The sequence below is a fragment of the Stigmatopora nigra genome, chromosome 9 (genome assembly GCF_051989575.1).
Source record: "Stigmatopora nigra isolate UIUO_SnigA chromosome 9, RoL_Snig_1.1, whole genome shotgun sequence".
NCBI lineage: Eukaryota > Metazoa > Chordata > Actinopteri > Syngnathiformes > Syngnathidae > Stigmatopora > Stigmatopora nigra.
Window position 1 is genome coordinate 1,037,501 of NC_135516.1, and position 20,000 is coordinate 1,057,500.

The following is a 20,000-nucleotide window of genomic DNA, read 5'->3' on the forward strand; positions in this document are numbered from 1 at the left end:
ACAGTTTGTGGACGGTTGGTTAAGAAGTTTGAGCCAGTAGCAGATAGAAGAGTATAGTCCAAAGTGGGAGTTTGTCAGCCAGAATGTCCGGTATTATAGTGTTGAAGGCTGAGCTATAGTCAATGGAAAGAATCCTCACATAGTTCCCCTGGTGCTCCAGGTGGTCCAGTGCTGTGTGTAGAGCTACGGCGATGGTATTCTCGGTGGACCAGATTGCTCAATAAGGAAAGTGATGAGGGTCAACTGAGGGAGGGATAGTATCCGCGATGAGGCAGGAGACCAAAGCACACCTTATTATTGTCATTTGTAATTGGTAATGTGTCGTATCCATGCCCCATCTTTGGGTTATTTTCTGTGAAATGTTCCTCAATTTTTCTCGTATATGCTGCCTTGGCATTTTTATTACCTCTCTTCAGGCCTGCTCTGGCAGCGCTGTATTGTAAAATATCCTTTGGCGGTGCTACGGCAAATGATTTGTGCCTGTCTCATCCAGGGTTTTTGGTTAGGAAAAAAAACAGATTTGTTTAACAACAGTGACCGTGTCCGTACATTTTTTGATGTGGGAAAGTACAATGTCCGTCTAGTCCGAAGTTGTGGTGTTCAAAAAGTTCCCAGTCATGCAGCTGAGAAAGGGTGGCCTCTGGTCATGTTTTTATAATTGTTTTTTATGGCTTTGTTAGCCTCTGGAGTGGGATGTATGAGGTTGTGAGGAATGGGCAGAAATGGTTGGATTCAGCAAGGTGAGGGTGGCTCTATAAGCATGTTTGATTCTAGAATAAACATGGTCATGAGAGCAAAAACACAAAACGAGCACGAGTGGACGGAGTTACCGCCACCGTGCTGCCACTTTAATGGCGCCATCCTGGTTGCGGTAGCAAAAACGGATCCAGACTCAAAGACGTAAAGTTGGACAATAACTGGAACCACACACAGGAAGTCTTCCACAAGATAAGGAACTTCTGCAGACTGAACGAGATAGAGAATATGCAGAGTCACTTCCAAGCTTATCCACACAGTTCCTCAGTAGTCTGGAGCTGAAGACAACAGTAGCAGAGTAGGACCCCTCGACTCCGTTTCCGGCCTGGTAAGCGCTGACAGCTCTTCCATCTTATCCTATAATGGAATGGTTGGTCAGAAGCGTTGATTCTTCTCCCGGCACTTTAGTCCAGCTCCAAATTTCCAGCGGCAAAGTAAAGTAAAAAGAAATGTAATAACATATTTTAAAAAGTAATTAAAAAGAAGATAGAACGGCTGAAAAGCACAAAAAACATTAGCGTGAAAGGCGCCATCTTGGAATGTTTTTTTTTTCTTTTGTGAGAATATTTTGGAGACAAAGCTCTCCTATACCAAACAGCTAGCGCTTCATGTAACATAAAAATTAAAACCGTATTTACTCTCATCTAAGCCGCCCCTGCATAAAAGCTGCACCCTTAAAATTGCCTTAAAAATATTTGAATTTCTCCCGTATAAGTCACCCCCGATTCGCAATTTTCATCTCCATATTCATGGTTTTACAAAGCTGCCAAATACTCTGAATTGTCCGTAGTTTACTACGCCAGTTTATAGCAAATTACGAAATCTGCATTTTCTATGAAAACTACGAGGAAAAAAAAGGCAATGTCTGACGCGATCGGTGTTTCGAAACGTTCCGTTTTCTTTGAACTACTTTTTCAGTTAAAATTTGCTGATTGAGGATGGGCCAAATCGAATCTATCTGCGTGACCTAAATGGATGTCACATCCGTTTAGGTCACATGGATGTAGTTTTGATAGATTTTTGAAGCAGCATACGTACTGTAGCCATGGCTATCAAGCGAAGACGAGAGAACTGAGATAATGATATTTTGCCTACAAACTGTGGTCTGCAAAAGTTCAAGTATGAATAAAGTATTTTATATCTGTGTTTGGCGCAACACAACGTAATTGGCAGAGATGAAAATGGCTGTTTATTTTTTTTTCATTGTGGTCCACTATTCAAAGCCATCTTTCCGGATTCAATAATTGGGAAAGATCCGTGCTCAAAGACCAAAGCCTTATGATTGCAAAACACTGAGAATGTTTCAAGTTGTATTGCTGCTAATGCAAGAGAATTGTTCACATTCTGTACGGACAACTTGGATAGGTTTTTTTTCCCGTCGTGTTGCGACATTTCAGTGGAAACCAGAAAATCTCAACATCACTTCTCTCTTCCGGTGGTTACAGAAGTGTGCAAATGGCCGTAACATTTAGAACACTTAATGCAGAATTGGTTAAATATGATCTTAGTTGGGAAAATTTTGTTTTCACTAGGCAGTGATAATGCTACAGTACTGTCAGGTGTTCGGCCATATCAAGGAAAAGAAAGACAGCATCTTCTTTGCGGCAAAAGGTTAGGCGACAAATTTATACAGCCAGTCGTGGTGCGCCATTTCAGTGGAAACCAGAAAATCTCAGCATCACTTATCTCTTCCGGTGGTTACAGAAGTGTGCAAATGGCCGTAACATTTAGACTACTTAATGCAGAATTGCTTAAATATGATCTTAGTTGGGAAAATTTTGTTTTCACTAGGCAGTGATAATGCTACAGTACTGTCAGGTGTTCGGCCATATCAAGGAAAAGAAAGACAGCATCTTCTTTGTGGCAAAAGGTTTGGCGACAAATTTATACAGCCAAGCCACTTAATGAACATGGACGAGGTACCGCTGACTTTGTAAAGTATTTCAACATTGCAAGTTCTCCCAGAGAGAATGAAGGTTCATTGGAAGCCTATGACAGTCAATGGCAGCAGCTGATGCATTAATGATGGTCCGGGCGACCAAACGTCCGGGCGACCAAACGTCCGGGCGACCAAACGTCCGGGCGACCAAACGTCCGGGCGACCAAACGTCCGGGCGACCAAACGTCCGGGCGACCAAACGTCCGGGCGACCAAACGTCCGGGCGACCAAACGTCCGGGCGACCAAACGTCCGGGCGACCAAACGTCCGGGCGACCAAACGTCCGGGCGACCAAACGTCCGGGCGACCAAACGTCCGGGCGACCAAACGTCCGAGTACCGAGACGTTTCTCCCAGCTGCTCCTAGACCAAGAATCCACCACTCCAGTTGATCATCCAAGCCGGGCCACCTTGCCTTGTTCCCACGGAAACCTGGCCTCCTCTTATTGACCTGTCGTAGCTCCTTCTCCTGCTTTTTCCATTTGCGAACCATAGATTCGTTTATGTTTGCTCCCTCGGCGCTGCTCTGTTCCCATGCCCCACTGCATAATCAATGGTTTTAAGCTTGAACTGAGCTTTGTAAGTGTTCCTCTTGGTAGTTTTATTCATTCTTCGTTTTGCAATTGAGCAAAGTATATATAGGGACCTTGTAGGGGCGTGAATAAAGAAAAAAGAAATAAGTCTATCTTCATTTTCTGAATCGCTTCATCTTCAGGGCCGCAGGGGGTGCTGGAGCCTATCCCAGCTGTCTTCGGGCCAGAGTCGGTGGTACACCCTTAATGCACACTCACACCCATATCTAGGAGCAATTTAGTGTCCAATCAGCCTACCATGCATGTTTTGGAATTCAGGAGGAAACCGGAGTACCCGGAGGAAACCCACGCACAGAACATGCAAACTCCAAACAGGTGGATGTGACCTTGATTTGAAGCCAGAACCCCAGAGCTGTGAGGCCGATGTGATAACCACTCGCTCCACCAGAGCGTCTTTGTTGAGAACTTGATGCTTTTTAATGACCTAAATTACAATTTTCTTACCAGATGCTTACGATGTGATGGCCAAATTGCTTCTCATGTCAAAATATCTCAATTTTTTTTCAATGGTTCATATTATCGCAATAGTTGTCACTTTCGAATAAGAAATAAAAATAATAAAAATAAAAGCAGAATTGTATTTTATTTTCTAATCACAAATGTACTATCCTCTTCTTTGTGTTCCAAAAGGGAGGGTGTTATTTGCACGTAGACAATTTTAAAAAGGAAGTAACACAAGCACAAACAGGAAATATGCCCATAGCGCTGTACATAGTATTCACCGAGTCTCTGGGAGCAATAAAAGCATACACATTAAGTAGGTAACAAGGTTTATATTTTAACGATCGACCGCAAGACCTTCTATCAGCCTTAAATATTGGGATGTGCTGACATGGTAAATGCTTCGGTCAGATAGCGGTGCCCTGAGCTAGCAATGAAGGGAACGGGAGTTTTTTCACCTTTATGAACGATAGTTTATTTCTTCCTTGAATTATATTCATAGATTTCAAAATACATTTTGTTATGCGTTTTATCCGTTTATCTTTCCTTTATTTTGAAAAAATAGCCTTATCGGTCGCATTGTCTTGCGTCATGACACAGTGATGCCGGCGCCATTTTGTTGTGACATCATCGTGTAATCGTCAACTTGCAATTTTGTGCATTTAGGTGTTTTTTATGCACGAGTTGTACCCTTGAGTCATTTTTTAATCTGACAAAAGCGTTTTATATGCGAGTAAATACAGTATTGTATTTATTTTCACCTCTTTGAAGTTGGCCCCTCATCAGACACAAATTTATATAAAAAATATGGAAATTGTTTCTTACATTTGTTTAGGTTTTAATAAGCATTTTAAACAAAGGAGTTAAAATAAATGTAAACATGCATTATAAGCTGCCGATCATTTGTGTGGATTTTGTCACCAGAGAAAACTTTGTATGCATGTGATCACTAATCACTAATTTATAGATTTTTTTCTTCCAGCATGTAAATTATGAAGGCCAATAAATCATACAAGCTTGTTCTGCATAAAAGAGGATTTGGTGCAAGTGGTGAGTAAAAATTAAGTTTCTGCACAAAAATATAAAAATAAGTATTGTTTTGGCTCCATTCTTTGTGATCTGCAACTACTCTTAAAATTACTAATTCGCCTCAGCATGCTTGTCAGCATTCCTTTTTTAGTGAAAATCCAGATCACCAAAGGAGTCTTAAAAGCTAGCGTAGAAAATAAAAAGGTATTTTTCACTGATTGCATTTATTGACATTTTTTAACGTCATTGTTTCGGTCATTATTAAGAAAATAAAATCTATTCGTTGTTAAAATCTTGGTGTCTTCTGCCAGGTCAAACGTATTAATTTCTAAATAATTTATCTTTGAATGCCCACTTTTTGATTTTGTGATTCCTGGTTTGTCACAATCGGCATTGTACCTAATATTCCCCTCTGACGAGTCATTACCTTATTGTTGTGGTGGAGTTTGTGTGTCCCAGTTATCCTTGGAGCTATTTTGTCTGGGGCCTTGTGCACCTGGTGGGGTTACCCATGACAAACTGGTCTGAGGTAAGGGACCGGACAAAGAATGGCTCAGAAGACCTCTGATGATGAGAAACTATTGATTAGCCTATTCCCCTGCCTGGACCAGGGCCACAGAGGCCCCACTCTGGAACCAGGGGTGCGATGGCGAGCAACTGGTGGCCGGGCCTACACCCATGGGGCCCAGCCGCGCACAGCCTGAGACCTGTGAGAGGTGCCAAAGAGGTCAGGTGCGTCCACAGTTGGGCATCAGCCAAAGGAGGGATCCCGGGTGGTCCGATCCCTGGGTGCAGAAACTGCCTCTTGGGAAGTGGTTGTGGGGGAAGCATGGAAGTCTCCAGGATGACCGAGCTTCTCACCTTATCTCTAAGGGAGAGTCTGGACATCCTGCAGAGGAACTTATTTCAGCCACTTGTATCCAGGATCTAGTTCTTTCGGTCACGACCAACAGCTCGTGACCATAGGTCAGGGTGGGAAGGTTCAGTTGTGGTCAAAAGTTTACATGCACTTGTGAAGAACAATGGCATGGCTCTCTTGAGTTTCTAGTTATGTCTACAACTCTGATTTTTCTCTGAGACAGTGATTCGAACAGATACTTATTTGTCACAAAAAACATTCATGAAGTTTGGTTCTTTCATGACTTTTTTATGGGTTAACAGAAAAAGTGGTCTAATCTGCTGGGTCAAAAACAAACTGAGAATTAATCAAGTTAGGTTAGTTTAGAACTTTTTTTCATCCCTTACTAATTTCCTGGTTGCAGTAGATGGAGTTTAAGATTGAAGTGGATTTGTGTAGGGACGCAAACTTCAAGGTCCTGAAATATGTTCCCACAAGTTGGCTTTCAATGAAGCCATGTATTGTGTCCTTGTATTGATGTCTTTATAGTCATTTTTTTGAGGAAGAGAAGAACGAATCTTCTTTCATGACAAAATTATGGTTTAACAGAAAAAGTGATAAAATCTGCTGGGTCAAAAAAAAAACCCAGAATTAATCAAGTTAGGTTAGTTTAGAACTTTTTTTCATCCCTTACTAATTTCTTGGTTGCAGTAGATGGAGTTTAAGATTGAAGTGGATATGTGTAGGGACGCAAACTTGAAGGTCCTGAAATATGTTCCCACAAGGTGGCTTTCAATGAAGCCATGTATTGAGTGTGTCCTTGAATTGATGTCTTTATGGTCTTATTTTGGAGGAGGAGAAGACCAAATCTCCACATCACAACAGCGGACCAGCCTGAGCACTCAAGTTTCTCTGTAGCCTGCTTATACTGAACTATATATTGGAATTATTCACATTATTGAAACATGCCAGTACAGTCGGAAGCACCCCAAACCATAAGCTCAGAAGACTGATGAAAGTCTTACCTAAAATTGATTAGATGAGAACTTTATTTCATCTTGTATTTGGGAAATTTTGTGGTTGCAGTAGCAAGACAGACACAAAACATTGTAAACCTAGGTAAAAAACTGCAGAATGAGACTGAGGTTACCGCACAGTCCCTCAGTGAAAGCTGTTTTAAAGATCATCTTGCATGCCTAGATCCTCCTAAACCGTCCTATCACTAAATCAGTAGCAGTGGAGAGGCCGGTACGGGGCTTCAAAGCACACAAGCAGTCCAGCAAGCACCGGCAGGTCCTCTGACTGGGGAGAGAGCTTACGCTCCCACAACAATGATGCATTGCTCGGTCTGGAGCATTGCCTCTTCTTCCGGCACTATCGTCCACTGCTTACAGCTAATCCTGCGTGCATGACAGTGGAGGCACAGTTGAACGGCTCCAAAGACGTCTAGGACCAGCACAAAGAAACCAGAGTCGCGAAGGCAGCAGAACAACACGGCAAAACGCACAAAGTACAAAGCAAAGTATATGGGAAATCATAAAGAAATACCAACATGCAATAAAAAAGACAGAAAAGCGGAAAAACCACAAAACAAGCAAAAGCGGATACTGGCTGCCACTTCAGCGGTGCCATCTTGGTTGCAGTGGCAAAAACGGATACAGACAAGAAAAAGACATTGTAGAGTTGGATAAAACGAGAACCACACACAGGACGTTTTGCACAAGATGGGGAATTTGGCAGACTGTGACCGAGGTTGGAAATATGCAGAGTCACTCTTCCAAGCTTATCCGCACAGTCCCTTAGTAGTCTGCAGCTGAAGAATCAACAGTACCAGAGTACAACCCCTCAACTCTGGCCTGGTTGAATGACAGCTCTTCCATCTTATCGAGCAGGGATCTCAAGTCTGTTCCTACCAGTTGCATATGACCAGGAACTAAAGGATTTCTTGCCAGCCTTTAGCTGTGTTCTTGATTTACTAGGCTTTTTTTTTAGCTTATATACTGTTGTGACCTCATGCAGGAAGTGTATAAATATTTGCCTAATTGGGTTTTTTCTGCTCCCTTTAGGTCTGGAAAGGCGCAGACGTGTCTCCCACTTGGTTTCCTTGAGAGCCATAAACAAGGCACACCGTTCATTTTAGAGAAAATTTAGACTTTAATGCACCTATAGGTGTGAGAATACAGTGAATCTTCTTAGATTACGATAAACACAGTGTAAATTTATTGGGCTATAACCGAGGCAAATGTGTCCACCACGGCTTTCGGGTCGGAACTTGCTGCTACCCTGTACTTCACAACCGAACGTATCTTCGTTCGTTTATTAAAATGATCTAACCAGCCTCAACTCTTAAGTATTCAGCTGGTTTCTCTTTCAGATGCTTTCTTTGCTTTCAAGTCCATGTCAATGATTCCGCTTGCTCTTCGCAGACTTCTTCACGTTATCTCCTGCCAACTGTTTATCTTTTAATCATATTAAATGAAGGCTCTCTGTCTTGTTATGAATCTCACTATGTAGCTTGGACATAATGGTTTGGCCTTCATTGCACTGGTTTTCTTTGGACCATTGTTTTTCCCTTAATTTTTCACTAATTAAAGCGAAAAAAGAAACCTGTACTGCCAGTGCCCACAGATAACTTTACACAGGGGTGATGCGGCGAGAAAGACGGAGCGATGCTGTACTCGTAGGCAACCTCTTGTATACTGCGCCACTGGGTGGCCGCATTGGGAACTGTCTTATATGCTCATATCTCAAGGCAAAAATTAGCTCAGAAAATACCACGTATCTCAACTTACTGTATATATGAATTCATCAGAATTTTTTTTCTCTCAACTCATTTTGCTTGGTTTTGTTTAGATGATGAGGTCGTCGTTAATCCAAAGGTTTTCCCTCAAATCTTTCTTGGAGACATAATTGAAATCGCACATCCAACAGACGAGCTCAGGTGAGTCTGTACCTTAAAAAGGAAATTAAAGAGGGATTAGAGATTAATATCACTTATTATTACCCCTAAAAAGTATTTGTAATGAGTCAATTCTGTTTTTCCCTCTTAAAATATAGTCCCCTTTTATTGCAAGTCAAGAGTTTAAAAGAAGACCTTCAAAAAGGTGAGAACAACCTTTATTTCTCATTTTAGGGGTGTAGCAACATGGGGTAGTCGGACGTTTGGTCGCCCGGACATTTGGTTCTCGTTGGTCCCCGGTCTTTTGTTCGCCAGTCAAATGGTGATAGAGATTAAAACTGTTGAAAACAGCTCTCAACAAGAGTTTAATATCCAAGTACTGTTGAATCCAGCTCTCAAAATTATATTCACATGAGTTTAATATCTGAATATTTACTGTTGATTCATGAGAGTTTAATATCTAAATATCTACTGTTGATTCATGAGAGTTTAATATCTAAATATCTACTGTTGATTCATGAGAGTTTAATATCTAAATATCTACTGTTGATTCATGACAGAGTTTAATATCTAAATATCTACTGTTGATTCATGACAGAGATTAATATCTAAATATCTACTGTTGATTCATGACAGAGTTTAACATCTAAGACCTTTATTTGTTTGATAAATATGACCATCTAAATCAGTAGTAGATATTTAGATGTTAAACTGTTGCGAATAGAATTTTGAGAGCTGGTTTCAGCAGTACTTAGATATTAAACAGAACTTAAATATTAACCTCTCTCTGATGAATCAACAGCAGATATATTGATATTCAACTCTTTCATGAATCATCAGTAGATATTTAGATATTAAACTGTTGTGAATATAATTTTGAGAGCTGGTTTCAACAGTACTTAGATATTAAACAGTACTTAGATATTAACCTCTCATAATTCAACAGTAGATATTTAATATTAAACTCTTGTTGTGAGCTGTTTTCAACCATACTTGTTCTTTGTCACCATTTGACTGGCGACCAAAAGACCGGGGACCAACGGGGACCGGACGTCACTACACGCGCCTGGCCAGTCAAAGAACGTTTAACTAGGTTTAATTTCCCATATATTGACTGACTCCTTCCCTGAGACAATCAGAAATATACACTTGATTAGTGGCAACAACTCCAGGATTTCAACTCGTTATAGCAAGTCATTTTTCCACATTTTATTATCTTATATGTTCTTGCTTCAATTTGCACTTGAATTTCAAATATATACTTGTAAATGTCATTAATTCCTTTTTTTCTCATCTATCTATAGAGACGATTAGTGTGGATCAGGCTGTGGCACAAGCCTTCAGACTTCGTGCATATCAAGATGTAATTATTAGTGTTGTTGAACCAAAGGTAAGTGACTTTCTTTTCTCTCCAATAATTTTCAAATTAGTTTTTACCCTTTTTTTACATTTGACATCTTTTAATACGTGACATCCCGTACATTTCAATAGTACTCTCCCTTCTCTAAAACAATCATTTAATTTTCAAACCAAGTGGATCAACAGTGTAGTATAATTTCAGTCTTAAGAAACAATTTGCATTATGCAACGATTTTACAACCCAAGTATTTCTTTCCCACAATCAAAGGATGTAACTCTCGACCTGGTGGAACTGACCTTTAAGGACCAGTACGTTGGCAGGGGGGACATGTGGCGGCTAAAAAAGAGTTTGGTAGGAGCTGTAAAAATGTATACGTTCCTTGATTGTGTTTTAGGTCATTAGTGCCATATTTAATTTTGTTTTACCTATTGTAGGTGACCACATGTGCGTATGTGTCACAGAAAGTGGAGTATGCTGGCATCAGGTAAATATAAATCTTCTGCATTTCAGAATTTAGAAAATAAATAATTACTGAAAATAACAATTTAAAACAAAATTTAAAAACAAGATATTCAAAGAACAACTTTCTCTGTAACCAGACTGCTCTCTGCTACATTCTTTTTCTGAACTATATCAGGGGATGTTGATTTTTCTATTGGTGTACCTAATATTTATTGGATTTATTGGTCTTTCGAGCTTGGAGTCTATATGCCGAAGGACCCAGAGGCTGAGCCGCGGGATCTGGCAAGACCGTGGCCATGGCATATTGACCCTTTTAATGGGCTGGACTTCGGCTCTGCATCTGGGTACCCAAGGTTGATGACTTATCCAAAAGAATTGAAAACATCTCTGGTGAGTCCATGTGAATTTGTGTTGATAACCTAGGAAAACAAGAGGATAGGGAAATTGCAGCCTTGATCCAGTAAAAAGTTGGTATCGTTATTTTTGTTGTTATATACAAATTTATTCCAAAAGGGGTAAATCCAAATTATAATAGCCTGGAACAACTCTCGTAAGGATGAAAATTTGTTGGGAACCAGTCTGCCTTAAAGCCGTCAAGCCTAAATGTTTTTATGTTAAAATATGACTGCGGGCCAGCTTAATAAAATGAGGTAAAATGTAATCCTACAATTAAGAGGTAAATTCAGCTCAAAAGAGATTAAAATAATAATCATAATAATGATGTCGACGACGATGATGGATAAAGGTATTGTAATTTTGGATTATAAATCACATCTTTTTCATTGTTTTTGCCAGGGGGGGACTTATGTGTGAAATTATGTATAATGTGTATGTTATTTTTAACACTAAACTTAGGCCTGTGTTGATAATTTCAACATTGCTGCTAATTAATGAAAACGACTGAGAATGACTGCTCATGAGAAATCACACTTCACAGTGGTGCTGGCATGTTATGGGGATGCATCAAAATTGCCACCAATTGTCATTTTCAAACGAAAAACCATGCCAAAATTCAAACCTCCACGGTTGCAGTCGCCTTGAATGAGAAAGGGTGCAAAGCTCTGTTTGTGATGGATAGCATGAGAGCACATGCCACAGTTAAAAAATAAGTTAAACGTTTTCAACTCCACAACTGCCATCATCCCTGGAGGCTTAACCAAAATACTCCCGCTATTTGATATCTCCGTGATTCGGAGCTTTAAGGCAGTCTTGCATAATCTGTGGCAGCTGTGGATAGAGAGCACAATTTCACGGCACCCGGGAGAATATGCCATACAACTTTCCTGGAAGTCACTGAATGCATCGACAAAGCATGGGCCTCGGTGGCAACCGAAACCATCCTGTCGGGATTCAGAAAGGCTGGAATAATTGGAACTGCAACTGACGTGGAGTTTGACATGGGCGATGTAGAAGAGGAAGCGGCGCATCATCTACCTCCCGAGTTAGGGAAGTTGTTTAAAAGTGACATTGAGTATGAATATTTCATTTTATTTAGTGATTTGCAGTGAAACTGATAGTTTGGTATGCTTGTTAGCATGTTCTTTATGCTGGATTTATCTGAATAACTCTTCATCTATATATTAGCAGGCATGTCAGTCATGTGATGTTAGTATACCGTACACTTATCCAGCCTGCTGTTCTCACTTTTATTTGAATTTTAAATTGTCTTTCAAGATGACGTGTTTTTGGTGTCGGTGATTTTATCAAATACATTTCCCCCAAAAATGAGACTTATACTTGAGTGTGACTTGTTTTTTTTCCTTCTTAATGATGCATTTTTTGGTTGGTGCGAATCAAGTCCAGAAAATTGGCTTGTTATAAAGAAACAAAAAGAAAACTGGGGGTTTTATTAAAGACAAGGTCCTGTTCTCTGACTTCGCTAAGTGAATTCAAATTTTTATTTCATGTATTGTTTTTAAATCACAAGCATTCAGACACGGGACACTGTCTGAATGTTTTTTGTTATTTATTTTTACTTTATTTTTTACCTCTTTTCTTTCAGTCTCCCACTGTTCTCACATCTGTGACCGAATGTGATGTTTATTTGTTGCTATCAAACCGGGCCAGGAGTCTTTCACTCTATCGTTTATGTTGTCGTTTCTCTTTTATCGTACTTAAATCTGTGTGTTGCGGTAAAAGTATGGAAATTTACTAGACGGAGTGAAATGTATGACGGTAGACGGGTAGAGCATTGTCATAATTCTTTACAAATGGAATGTGTGTTGTGTTACCGCAAATGTAGAGTTCTGATGTTTGTGGGGAAAAAACTGTCCTTAAGCCTATTTGTCCATGTTTAGTGGGACCGATAGTGTCTGCCAGAGGGCAGCAGCTGGAACAGATTGTGACCAGGGTGGTATGGGTCCCCTATGATGTTCCTGGCTCTGCTGAGGTAATGAGGGCTGGCAATGTCTTCCATTGAGGGCAGAGAACATCCTCTGGTCGGTGTTTATCACTTTCTGCATGGCCTTTTTGTCTGCCGTCATGTTTCCAGCTTACCACACTGTGATGCAGTATACCAGTGTGCTCTCTACAGCGGCTATAGAAGGTTATAAGAATATTGGTATCCAAGTTGTTTCCCCTAAGTACCCTGAGGAAATGGAGTCGTTTCTGAACCTTCTTCACCACTGCCATGAGGTTTGTAGGCCATGGTAGCTTATCCGTGACGTGGACCCCCAGGAATTTAAATGACCGGACCCTGTCTACACATACTCCATTTATGAGGAGTGGGGACAGATCTGTGCTGTGTTTGCGAGCGAAAGTCCAGGATTATTTCTTTAGTTTTCGTGGTGTTCAGTGTGAGATTGTTCACCGAACACCACAAAGACAGTTTGTTGACCTCATCTCTGTAGGCCGACACATCCCCTCCTGAGATGAGTCCGACCACAGTGGTATCATCAGCAAATTTAATGATGATGTTAGACTGGTGGGTTGGTGTACAGTCATATGTGAACAGGGAGTATAGAAGAGGACTCCGTACGCAGCCTTGAGGGGAGCCAGTGCTCAGTGTAATGGAGGAAGAGAGGTGGGAACCAAGTCTAACAGTTTGTGGTCGGTTGGTCAAGAAGTTCTTTATCCAAGCAGATGGAAGAGGATAGTGCAAGGTGGGAGAGTTTGTCAGTCGGAATATCCGGTTTTATGGTGTTAAAGGCTGAGCTTTAGTCAATGAAAAGCATCTTCACCTAATTCCCACGATGTTCCAGGTGGCTCAGTGGTGTATATAGAGCAATGGCGATAGCATCCTCAGTGGACCCGTCTTTTTCTGTGAGCAAACTGGTGAGGGTCAACTTAGGGAGAGATTGTATTCCATATATGGCGGGCGACCAACTTTTCAAAGCATTTCATGATCAGAGGCATGAGCTCAACAGGCCTATAATCCTTCAGGCTGTCAATGGTTTGCTTTTTGGGGACAAGGATAAAGGTGGCATATTTCAGGCAGGATGGGATGTTGGATTGTTGCAGGGAACAATTGAGTTTTTTTTTTGAAGACTCCAGCCAGCTGGTCAGCACAGGCTCTGAGCACCTTCCCAGGTACTCCGTCTGGGCCAGCAGCCTTCCTGGTGTTCACAGACCGCATTACCAGTCTCACTAACTGTTCCCGGAACTTCAGTGTATTGCTGCAGGGTGGTGGTGGGGGTGTTGAGACTGGGTCTGATTTGTCAGTCTCAAAGCAGGCAAAGAAACGGTTCAGTTCCTCCGCTAGTTAGTTGAAAGTTTGTGTTGCCGATCAACAGTTCGAAGTATTTAGATGAACTTTTGTTATTGACCAAATACGTATATGATTTGCAAATTAATTCTTTAAAAAACAAACAGTGATTTTCAGTTTCTTTTCCACTGTCTCTCATGGTTGAGGTTTACTCATGTTGACAATATCAGGCCTCTTTAATTTTATCAAGTAGGATAACTTGCACAATTGGTGGTTGACTAAATACTTATTTGCCACACTGTTTACACATCATCAAACAGAGACAAAAGCAAATCCTGCAGTTAAAAGTAGTAATTTTTATTATTTCAATCGGCCAATAATGTTGGATAGCAGACACCCAAATGTACTGAAAATATTTTAGTTGTATCCTCCTTTTAAATTTGTACAGTGCTAACAATTTTATTGTCTGCCTCATGTACTAGATCCCAAGTTAGTGAACTGTGGGTGAAGGGAGAGAAAGTAACCTGTGGATATATCAGTGAAGATAGTAGGGTGAGTAAATTCTTGAAAAAAATAGTTTCATTTGTATATTTTTGCTTCTACATCAAGAAATCTACTACAAGAAATGCAGAACTGCCAACTTCTCTGGAATTTCTGGAGTTAACCGGAAGTAATGCAAATTCAAGGACTAATGACAACCTCCTTAAACGCAAGAAATCCCTCCCAAAAATCCCACTTAAATTTTTGTTGAACTGACCATTTTGCAAAAGTACCAAATTTCCAATCAAAATGCCTCGAAATTCACACCATCCCTACAGCATCTGCATTTGATTGAACTGCTCTGTAAACCAGGTGAATTTTGTAACACGAGTGAGTCCATTGTGAATCATATGAGTTATAATTTCTGACAAATCATTCATTCTGTGCAACTTTAGCTTTGCAATTGATTAGGAATTGATTGCATAGGTAGCCTCTATCGCTTTAACATTTTGTTTTCGTTTATTCCATAAGGGAAGTAAGCAATGTTCCCTCTAATTTTTTGTTTGTCTGGGCAGAAAGACAACCTCCCTGAGCACATTGACTACTAGTGTGAGCAACATTATCATTGCTCACTATGGGCACACACCAGTATCACACCTGCCATAAGCAAGCAGGTGCATGTCAACTATACAAAAATGATTTAGTAATAATAAAATGTAATGATTAATATCTATGAATGGGCGGCCCGGCTGATGAGAGGTTCGCTCTTCGGCCTCACAGCTCTGGGGTCCTGGGTTCAAATCCAAGTCTGGGCCTGCGTGTGTTTTCTCTGAGTACTCCATTTTCCTCCCACATCCCAAAAAGAATCATTGTAGGCTGATTGGACACTAAAATTGCCCCTGGTTATGGGTCTGAGTGTGCATGGGTGTCTGTCCGGCTCCTTGTGCCCTGCGATCGGCTGGCCACCGAAACAGGCTAAGGATAGGCTCCTGGCCCAAAGTCAGCAGGGATAGGGTGCACCCCCCCCCCATATACTAGACACACAGTAGATTTACACAGTTCTCGCACCGACTCCAACGCTTGATAGAAGGGCTGTAAAACACAAACAACATGTGGACAGAGCTACTGCCACTGGCTGCCACGTAAACGGCGCCATCATTGGGAATGGGGTAAAAAAAAGTTGGGATTTTATTTACTGCGCGCCATATGATTGCTACCGCGCAGAGAAGACAAGAGTACTGCGCACTTAGAGGTAAAATTGGAAGTAAGTATTATAAAGGCTGACTAAGTCACCAGTATTTTGTTTTGAAACAAATCCTATCATTTCTGTGTTTATTCTAAAACAAGTTGTAGTACACGTGTATATACACGTACACATTGGTACCTCGACATCCGAGTTGCCCGCCGAGATGTTAGTAAAATTTTGGGCAAATATTTATCTTGAGATACGAGAAATTTTTTTATATACGAGCAGACAGTGGACGCGAGATGCTGCTCGTAAGAACATAACGCGCACGGTCTCTCTCCCCGCAACAGTACTTGGATATCAAACAGTACTTAGATATTAAACTCCCACGAATCAACAGTAGATATTTAGAAACTCTCTCATGAATATAATTTTCAGAGCTGGTTTCAACAGTACTTGGATATTAAACAGTACTTAGATATTAAACCGTACTCAGATATTAAACCGTACTTGGATATTAAACCGTACTTGGATATTAAACCGTACTTGGATATTAAACCGTACTTGGATATTAAACCGTACTTGGATATTAAACCGTACTTGGATATTAAACCGTACTTGGATATTAAACCGTACTTAGATATTAAACAGTACTTCGATATTTTGGAAAACTTTATTCATCCCGTATTTGGGAAATTTCGTTGTCACATTAGCAAGAGTGGATGCAGAAAATAGAAAAGGCATTTTAGACACAAATAGATAGGTAATAAGTCAATAAATAAATACTTGAAAAAATATATAAATTAATCACAGTGTTGCTGACATATATACAGTGGTACCTCGACCTACGATTGTAATTTGTTTTGAGACTGTAATCGTATGACAAGCATATCGTGACTGACTGAAGCGGACATTTCCCAGTAAGAGGAGACAACACCTAAGATCTGGAGGGGGAGGGAAGAGAGGCCGGGGCAACGCTGGAGCCAATGTTCAAGGTCTTGCGTCTCTTCCCGGCAGAGGGGGCAGGTTGGGTCGAGGGTGTGGTTGAGAAGGTGATGGTAAGCTCTCAGGCTTGGGTGGGGGCCTAAACGGAGGCGGGCGATGAGAACCGCGTCGCTCCGGTTCTTCACACGTGCGCAGTCTAGGCGGCAGTTATATTTTGGGTAGGCAACTGCTGCGCGATCATCCGGTCTTGGTGGATTGTCACGAATCAGTCGTCTGATGGGTGCTTTGGCTGGGGCAAAGGAGATTGGTCGTGGCTCATCGACCTTGGAGGAGGCAGCTTCCTTCGCTAGGGCGTCTGCCATCTCATTCCCAGGCAACCCACAATGACCTGGGGTCCACAGGAGGGCTGTCCGAGGGTATCTGCCGAGTGGCTCGCAATCGCAGTCAGTAGGGATTGACTGTCAGAGCACACTGCGACGTCACCAGCTATGTTCGTGTCAGTTAGCCATTGCACGGCCATCGTCTTGGCCGCCTTCTCTTCCTCGAAAGAGGACGTGAAAGGGGCCCCACGCATCGGCTTTAAGTGCGTGGTGACTGGGTCTGCCGGATCTCTGGTGGTGACTATCATTGCTGCCCCGCCGGCCGTTGTTCCATCGGTAGCAGAGCCGTTGGTATAGATGGTGACCTCTGGTGCGACTGCACGGATGGCGGAGATGGCACGTTCCCGAAGGACTGGCAGGGGATCGAGTTTTGTGGCGCTCCCAAGGGTTGCAGAGACCGTCCAGAGGTCGGTGTCGTTCACCTACGGGCATTAGATGGGGGGGCGGGAGGACTTCTCGTTGGTTGGACAGGGCGGGAGGGATTGCAGACATGATTCCCAACGCGGTCTTGCGCCAGCTGGAACGCTGGAGACGGTGCACGACTGTCTTAGTAGCAAGTTCATGCCGAGGGTGATCAGGAGGAAGGCGGAGGGCTTTTTCGAAGGAGATGGCTGTTAGTTGGCTTACTCGCGAGGAGTAAGAGCACACGCCCGCTTCTAGCTGCAGCGCCTCGACTGGTTTAGTCTTCAGTTGGCCTGTCACGATGTGCAGGGCACTGTTCTGGGCGCGACCAAGGTTGTCAAGTCGGGAGTGCGACAGATAGGGGTAACATACTGGGGCGGCGTAGTCCATGACGCTCCGCTGAAGGGCGAGGTGGACAGAGTGTAGACTGTTTTTTTTTTTGCCAGCCCTAGTCTTTCATAGTCAGACGGGCAAGGATGCGGTTTCGGGAAGCCACTGTCTTGGTGACGGCCTTCACGTGTAGCCTGAAACTCAGGCATCTGTCGAGCTTTACCCCAAAGAATTTGGGGGTGGGGTTGAAGCGCAGGCTCGTTCCCACAGTGACGGACGGGGTCCAAGAAGCCTCCCGAGTCAAGAGAAGAAGGTGACCTCGCTCTTCGAGGCGTTCAACGTCATCATCTTTCTGCAGCTCCACTCGCAAACAGCTCCGACTGCGTTCTGAATTGCCGCCTCAGCGAATACGTTGCGCGTGCTCTGTGCTAGCAGGGCAATGTCGTCGGCATTAAGCGCGATGTCAACATTTGCTGGGATGACTCTTAGGAGGTTGTTGATGTGTATCACGAAGAGGAGTGGTGCAAGGACAGAGCCTTGGGGGAGACCTTGGCGCATTGGAACAGACTTTCCCCGCTCCCCGTTTATTTGAACCCTGGCTCGGCGGTCGGAGAGGAAACTCTTTAACCACCGGGCAGTTTGGATTTACATGCCTGCGTCCAGCGCCGTCTGGAGGATGTTCTTCTTCCAGACACGGTCGTAGGCTTTGCTCTAGTCCAGCAGAGCCATCACTCCGCGGAGCAGTTTTTTCTGTTGGAAACCGTCGCTAATGATCTGCGTGACGTGGAGGATCTGATGTTCGCAGCTCCTCAGCTTGCGGCAGCCCGCCTGCTCACTGCAAATCCAACCTGGGGTTTCTGCCTCCTAGTACACTCGGTTGTGGATAATTCTCTCGAGGGTCTTCACCACGCACGAGGCCAGGCTGATTGGACGATATGAGTAGATGGAACTGGCAGGTTTGCCAGTCTTCCTGAAAGGTAGGATGGTTTACCTCTCTCCATGCCTGCGGGAAGGAACTGGATCTGAAGGATTCATTAAAGGTTCCCAGGAGTTCCCGCCTGGCCGCAGATCCCAGCGCCTTGATGAAGGATTGGGGGATATCGTCTGGGCCTGGGGCGCCCGACGGTCGTATCTGATGGATTGCAGTTTTGATCTCCCGCTCGCTGAAGTCCGCACAGCTCTTGTTGTCAGCTGATGGGGCATCCAGACGTTGCTTTGCTTCTCGGATGTGGCGTCATTCTTCTATGGAGGAGAGTGCACACTGCGGCATAGTGCTTGGCAAAAACATCGGCTTTCCCCACGGTGGTGCTGTAGAGGTGGCCGTTGTGTTGCAGGGACTCAGTAAGCGCGCAGTTATCAGGTGATCCGCTGAGAAAGCAGATCAATCGCCACGTTTTGCTGGTGTCTGGGTTGAACTCCAGTTCCTCTAATAGGGCAGCCCACTTTGCTCCCTTGGCTGACCGGGTAAGGGTGTTCACTTTCCTGCAAGCAGCTAGCCAGTCTTCTCTGTGGGTGCCTACGGAGCGGCGTAGGCGATTGCGTTATTTGATAGCAGATCTCACGTCAGCCGACATCCAGGTGTTGCTCGTCTTGCCTGTCCGGGATTTGCCAACAACGTGGTTCCCCACCTCCTTCAGCAGAGTCGTGAAACGGGAGAGGCAGTTGGTCAGCAGCGGGGGCGTGTTGGTTCCAAAACCCAGGACTGTTTCTTCTACGTCCGGAGTGAAGGTTGCCCAGTCGACGTCTTTGTGGTTCCACCGTGCCGTTGGTAGGGGCGGGCACGACGGGCGGACGACACAGGCCACTGAAATGGACAGGAATAGGTGGTCGGATCCAAGGTCCTCATCAACAGTCCATTGGGCATGGTTCGTGAGCCGCGGGTGGGCAAAGGTGAGGCCGGGTGTGCTAAGCCCGCCGGTGCTTCGGTTCACCCTTGTTGCCGACCCATTGTTGAGGAGTGTGATAGAGTTCCTCAGCAGCCAGTCCTCGATGTCCTCCCCACGTTTGTCGCTTGGCTGGTTGTAGTCCCAGAGGCCGGAGTGGGCGTTTAGGTCACCGCCGATGATCACGTCGGTGTTCGCCCCGATCCTGGTAAGGTCCAGTTCTGATTTTGTACCGGATCTCGGCATGAGAGTGTGTAGAGGTTGTGCACCGTCAACCAGCCGTAACGGGGCACACGAATCATGATCGTGGATGACTCAATGAGGCCCCGCAGGGAGGCGCCCAGGTTCATCAAGAACAGGTCATCTTTGATTCGGGTCATAATTCCGCCCCCGGGTTGGTCTTTGGGGCGGTCGGCACGGTCGACAGCATACCCC

General features: G+C 43.5%; 1 protein-coding gene across 5 annotated transcripts in view; it reads left to right on the plus strand.

Moving 5' to 3' along the window:
* Positions 1-20,000, plus strand: part of depdc5 (DEP domain containing 5, GATOR1 subcomplex subunit) — a 162,742-nt gene that overhangs the window by 2,241 nt on the left and 140,501 nt on the right. For all 5 annotated transcript variants that reach the window (XR_013327305.1, XM_077723785.1, XM_077723784.1 and 2 more), the window contains exons 2-8: positions 4,711-4,778; positions 8,449-8,536; positions 8,653-8,699; positions 9,799-9,884; positions 10,122-10,205; positions 10,289-10,338; positions 14,442-14,511. Coding sequence is in view for 4 of the 5 variants with exons in the window: in XM_077723785.1 (XP_077579911.1) it covers positions 4,721-4,778; positions 8,449-8,536; positions 8,653-8,699; positions 9,799-9,884; positions 10,122-10,205; positions 10,289-10,338; positions 14,442-14,511 (483 nt within the window). In the remaining variant the exon portion in view is untranslated. The remainder of the gene's footprint in view (positions 1-4,710; positions 4,779-8,448; positions 8,537-8,652; positions 8,700-9,798; positions 9,885-10,121; positions 10,206-10,288; positions 10,339-14,441; positions 14,512-20,000) is intronic.